This window comes from Phoxinus phoxinus (assembly GCF_949152265.1).
Source record: "Phoxinus phoxinus genome assembly, chromosome: 14".
NCBI lineage: Eukaryota > Metazoa > Chordata > Actinopteri > Cypriniformes > Leuciscidae > Phoxinus > Phoxinus phoxinus.
In genome coordinates, this window is record NC_136889.1 from 19,115,275 (window position 1) to 19,121,274 (window position 6,000).

Below are 6,000 nucleotides of genomic sequence, written 5' to 3' on the forward strand. Positions count from 1 at the left end.
CTTATTGTGAATAGGTCATCCATGCATGCGTCTAATTTTTTTTTGAGCTCATAATTTTTTATTAAAATGTCGGTCTCCCAGTAAAATGACAGACTTCTCTGTGGTGACATATGGACTTCTACAATCATACAGTCTGCATAAGCCCTGTCCCTTTCTAACAATCGACTGCATGCTTGCATTCAGATCTGCTCCATTCAATCAAAAATCCCCCCCAAAAAATTCACTCGGACGTATGTCACAGTACGGAAGAAAAGATTTGTCACTACTTTCGTTACATTGCGACTTTAACACACTCTCTCTACTTCTTTCTCTCACTCGATCTCAGACATAGATGAGTGTCAGTCCTCTCCCTGTTCGTATGGAGCCACATGTGTGGATGAGATTAATGGATATCGCTGTCTGTGCCCAGTGGGACGAGCTGGACCACGCTGCCAGGAGTGTGAGTTCCCACTGACAGACCACCCTACTTGTTTGCATTATGAGAAATGAAGTGTTGAAAATCTTTGCTGTCTACTAATGTTGTGTGAACACACCTTAACTTGAGCCTAACAAAACTGGACAAGACTTAATTGCCTGTTTCAACAAAGTTCAACAAGGGTCTGTGGCGGTACTGCAAGGGATTGGTCAGTGTTTGTGGGTAAAAAATGAAATACGTGTTTAACAAAAACAGCTAAATACATTCAGCGAAATGTTTCAGTGTCCCTCCCACCTTAAGAAAAATATTATGATTATTCATGAATTAAAATCAGTTATTTAAAATGTTAACTATTTTCTATTTTAATGTATTTTTATTCCTGTGATGCAAAGCTGTATTTTCAGCATCATTACTCCAGTCTTCAGTGTCACATGATCCTTAGAAATTATTCTAATATGCTGATTTGCTAAATTTGTCAAATTTGATCAAGTTAATGCACCCCTACTGAATAAAAGTATACATTTTAGAAAAAAAGGACTGACCCCAAACTTTTGAACAGTACTGCAACTTTCAAGATCTAATCTCTCTTTCTTTCTCTGGGTTCCTCTCCATCTCTTGTCATCTGTAGTCATTGGTGTTGGAAAGGCATGCGATCGCTCAGGGTTGCAGCTTCTTCACGGTGATCGTTGGGAGGATGGGTGCAACAGCTGTCAGTGCATGAACGGAAACATCAAATGCACTAAAGTGAGTCCTATGATCTACCTCAGACAGACTGTGCTACTGTACCAACCTAATCTTACAGTCCAATTGTAGTCACATTCAGTGTAAAATGTTATTGTTGGAAAGAGTTAAAATGCATCTCACAAACTTAAAATATCAATCTCACAAACATAATTTTTTTGCATAAAGAAAATGACGCCTTCATTTAGATTTTTTTTAAATTATTTTATTATTATTATTTTTTTCTAGATATAGATTCTTCATTAAGTTTGTTTTTTTATTGTGACCGCAGGTGCGTTGTGGTCGTCAGCCCTGCATCTTGCAGTCAGACTCTGGTGAGCCACAGCGCCCCCTGTGTCCACTAGGACAGGAGTGTATAGCGCATCATTTCCTGTCTTGCCTTCGTCCACCCTGCAGTCAGCTGGGAATATGCTCCACCTCTGAACATCTACTACAGCCCATCAGCACTCGGTGCCTACCCAACAACGACTACCTAGATGATAACTGTGCTCGTGTTACGCTTGTATTTGATTCTGACAGTGTCCCGCAGGTAAGAGGTTTTCATTTAGTAAATGCTCAAAGTATTGAAAGGCATACCCGTCTTATTCACTCACATAAACATGATTTCCAACCAAAACACCAACATCTGTGGCATGTTCGTGGGGTTGTTTAACAGGGCACAACTGCTGAAGGTGTTTGCACAGAGCTAACGTATCTGCCAATCACACGAACCCTGGCCAAAGACCACACCCTTTCCATTCTTTGTGACCAATCACCGTCCAGCCGTAATGCCGTGGACGTTGCTATGGTGAGCTCACTCTCTTCAACCATCAGTCTTTAATCCTATGAAATTACCTCATCGGTTGTAAACAAGCCCGGTACCCATGTTCAATCAAAAAAAAGCAACACGTCTTGACATACAACATAAAAACACTGGTAACAAGCTAAGGAAAAATGTTAACAGTGAAGATTTTAGTAGCATGAATAGTAGCTGTTTTCACATGACAATAAATAGATACTGCACTTTACTGTATCTTTTGAACTTTAACTGATGTTTTCTGATCTGTTTTTTTTTGTCTTGTGTGCCACAGAAAAAAGTCTAAATGAGTAGTATGTCGCAAGTTTGATCTCTATTCTTAAACACAACACAAAATGCATTCAAACTAAATAGTAACGTTTTTTTATGATCAATTAGCATCTGCTATTAATGGACACGCCTCCAACTTGGAAAGTTGGGCCTGCTTAAGTTTCCTTCTGCTAAACACTACTGTGGTTACATTTATGTGGACTCGTCTCGTATAAGCAATCACTCTGACATCTCTTAAAGGCAGCATAAAACAGTGTGTATCAAAACACTGAATTTTTCATCCAATAACACGAAGAACACTCGTTTCTTCCTGAAACCATCACATCTGTTTTCCTTCACTTTGGAGTGTTTATTTCTCTCTTTCCATCTCGTTTCTGCTTTAAAACATTTCCCTGCCTGTCTTCCAGCTTGCATTCCTTAAAAATATGCACTTTAAATCAGTCAAATGGCTTCAAAAGAGTGGTTGTAAAATTTTATTCTTTTTTTTTTAAATCGAGACTTTATCTAAATGTTTGTTTCACATAAAAAAAAATCCAGCTTTTCACCTTTAACATACCTCTACACCCTCTCATCTTTCTCTCTCTCTCTCTTCCTCCTTCACTGGCTCTGAGACCATTGCTGTAGTAATCTTGGGGAAAGGTCTGGTCCTCTACTTTAAGCCCTTAATGGCCAGAATCTTACTTCTACTCTTTCTGTGATGTTGTAATGCTCTCAAGATTTATGTTGTAACATTGAAAGATTTCCGGAAAAGGAGCGGTAACCTTTTATAGTTTGAGCTCTCATAAGACTTTGCTTTGTCCTGATGTTTTAAGCTCAGCACTGGGACGTCCCCTGTTGAATCCAGTGTGGTTATACTCTGACTATTACCACAGAAAAATGACATGTGGCTGGTCATGAAATTTAAGGGAAAGGTGAATAACTTGCTCAGTCAGGTCTTACTTCTTTCATTTCTGATTATTCAATTATTTAATTTCAATAATTTTTTACTCTAGATTCCTCTGAGCAATCACTCTGACATAACTTGAAGGCAAACAGTAGGCTGCATAATTTATGCTGTCTTCCAACATGTCCCCATCATTCCTTCTTCTCTTTTCTCTGACTTTTTTCTTGTTATTCAGTTTACATTTTTGAGTGCTTTCTTATGAAAACTAAAGAAAAAAAAATCTTATTACTTTGTTTATTTCCTGGTTAAAATTAGATTTTCCCTTTGTAGTTATCCTAATAGGATAAGGACTTTTTTTTTGTTGTGTGTTACATAATCGAATGAGTGTTTTATCGGTTTAATTTGTGGTTGAACATTTTCCTGGATGTCGCAATCTGTATTCTGTGATTGCCTGTTTCAATAGTAAGGTTGTGTCAGCTAAATCTGTACCTTAACTATGTGGCTCTTAGTTGTTGTTTTCTTTTATGTGACTGTGTAACAATACATTTGTGTACTGTCTTTTTAGGGCCAAATAGCATTACATTGACTCTATTGTTGTTTTTGAGTTTCCCAACAAGTGATATAATTATGTTTAATTAGTGTTGTAATTTGGTTCGGTCTAATTAGTTTGACAGTACTGTTCTGTTCCAAAGTGGGTGTCTAAGTAAAACATCAGGACTAAAGCTGAGAGAAACGACTTGAGTCTGCACATTTTAATTTGTTCTTCTTTTTTTTTCAGTCATATGAGCAAAACAGCTTTGTTGAGGGACGAGCTCAGATACAGGATGTTGTCCGCTCCATCATTGACGTTCTGTCCAAACTTCACAACAGCACGTTACTGTTGGCTGTGAGAGAGGTCAGACTCGACACTCAGGACCCGCGTCCTCAAACTGGTGAGTGAGATCCCTTCTCTTTTCACCTGCTCATCCTTTCTCAGGGGGCTTTCACACTGGGCTCGAGCCCGAGCGCGATTGTTCCCTGCGCCCCCCGCAGTGTTAGTCTGGTTTCACACTCAACTTGATTCTATCGAACCCTGGTGCGTTTGCATGCATATTACGTCATCATACGGCGCATGATAGAAAACAGAACGCGGGTCAATATATTGTGTTTTTTTATTAATTCTGTGTTATTATGCGCAGCTGAGTGAAAAACACAGGTTTACTGTGCGTGTTTAAGGTGGCCTTCTGGTGCTTGCAAACGGACTCTTTTGAGGAAATTTCCATATTTGTTGCCCTGATTCCACGGGCTATGCGCGAATACACTGCAGGCTCACTCTCGCTCGTATCCAAGGTAAATCATCAACACTATCATCCCTTACATGTGTTTTTTTAATTAAATACATAATAATCAGCTAAACGCATGCGCAGGTCACTTGACTTCCTAAACAAGTGCGCACCCGAGTCCATGTTGCTTCCACATTCACGCGAACCGCGGCACGGTTCGGGAGCAACCGAACTCAGACCACCTCCTCCAGGTAGTCTCGGGTTCGGTACCCCAGTGCGCACCCGGGTCCGCATGACAGCGTTCACATTAGCGATTTTTCATGCAAACCGTGCCCCGTTCCGAACTAAACTGCCAGTGTGAAAGCACCCTCACTCTTTCAATCCTTTTTCTTATGTTGCCATTCAAAAGTTTAGGGTCAGTATGCTTTTTTTATTCAGCAACGATGCATTAGATAAATCAAATGTGACAAAGACATTTACAATGTTACTGTTTTCAACATTGATAATAAGAAATGTTTCCTGAGCAGCAAATCAGCATAATAGAATGATTTCTGCAGGATTATGTGACACTAATGACACTTTAAAATATGTTAAAATGGAAAAGTGATATTTTAAATGGGAATAATATTTAATATTTTTTACTGTATTTGTTGATCAAATAAATAATTGTTGTCTTTCTCTACAGGTTACCTCATCCCGTTGCTGTGTGTGTTGTTTGTGGTATTATGGATCTCATGTGTCATCGTGTGTGTGTGGTGGTTCCGGAGACGCAGGAAAGCCAGACAAAGAGAGGACACGCAGATGGAGGAAAGCATCAACAACCAGCGCGGGACACTACTGAGCACTCGCACACCTCACAAAGACAACACGGACCCGCTGCAGGAGAACAAGAACCTGCTTTACCCTCTGGATCGGGTTGGAGACGGAGCTGAGCGAGAGGAAGAGGAGGAAGAGGGAGACGAAGAGAGCGACAGAGGGGTAGTTCTGCATAAGTGCTCATCTCTCGCGTGCTCTAGAGGGGACGCAGTGTACACTATTCACACTACAGCCCAAAGTCAGCCACACAGGACACACTACAGCAGCAAAGACAACCGCTGCAAGAACAATGTGAACGAGAGCTTAAGCGAGCACATGAAAGATCACTATGTATGAAAAAGCCAGACAAACTGGAAAAACACAAGTATTTTTTTCACTGACTGATCTGAGAGCATCTGGGGCTGGTGTGATTGGTGTTTTTCATCCTTTTATCATCGTGTAGTCAAATGAAACAGGGATTTGTGTCACATAAATGCAGCAAATCAGACTTTCAAAGAATGATTTTCAAAATCCTTTTCTTTTGTTTACACTTGCACTCACTTTCCTTAAAAAGAAGGACATTTTTTACACAAGGCTGAACTTTGAGATTATGTCTGTGAACTGTGGCGAGACCTTTGACCCTTGGGGCTGAGGAGAAATTGGCGATAGGCAGCTTTAAAGTATTTTTGATTATGTCCAGACCTGCCCAAAGTCAAGTGCTAGGAGCCGTTAAATCTTCTAGAGGAATATATATATATATATATTCAAGTGCCTCATTGAACCTTCAAGACAGTTCTTACGCCTTTTATATACATTTTTTTAATGATGATACACATGT

General features: G+C 39.9%; 1 protein-coding gene across 2 annotated transcripts in view; it reads left to right on the top strand.

The window, feature by feature from the left end:
* Positions 1 to 5,534, top strand: part of jag2a (jagged canonical Notch ligand 2a) — a 41,405-nt gene extending 35,871 nt beyond the window's left edge. For both annotated transcript variants that reach the window (XM_079634579.1, XM_079634580.1), the window contains 6 exons: positions 326 to 439; positions 1,044 to 1,159; positions 1,428 to 1,685; positions 1,812 to 1,943; positions 3,884 to 4,037; positions 5,053 to 5,534. In XM_079634579.1, the coding sequence (XP_079490705.1) occupies positions 326 to 439; positions 1,044 to 1,159; positions 1,428 to 1,685; positions 1,812 to 1,943; positions 3,884 to 4,037; positions 5,053 to 5,519 (1,241 nt within the window). In that variant the 3' untranslated portion in view covers positions 5,520 to 5,534. The remainder of the gene's footprint in view (positions 1 to 325; positions 440 to 1,043; positions 1,160 to 1,427; positions 1,686 to 1,811; positions 1,944 to 3,883; positions 4,038 to 5,052) is intronic.
* The last annotated feature ends 466 nt before the right edge of the window (positions 5,535 to 6,000 follow it).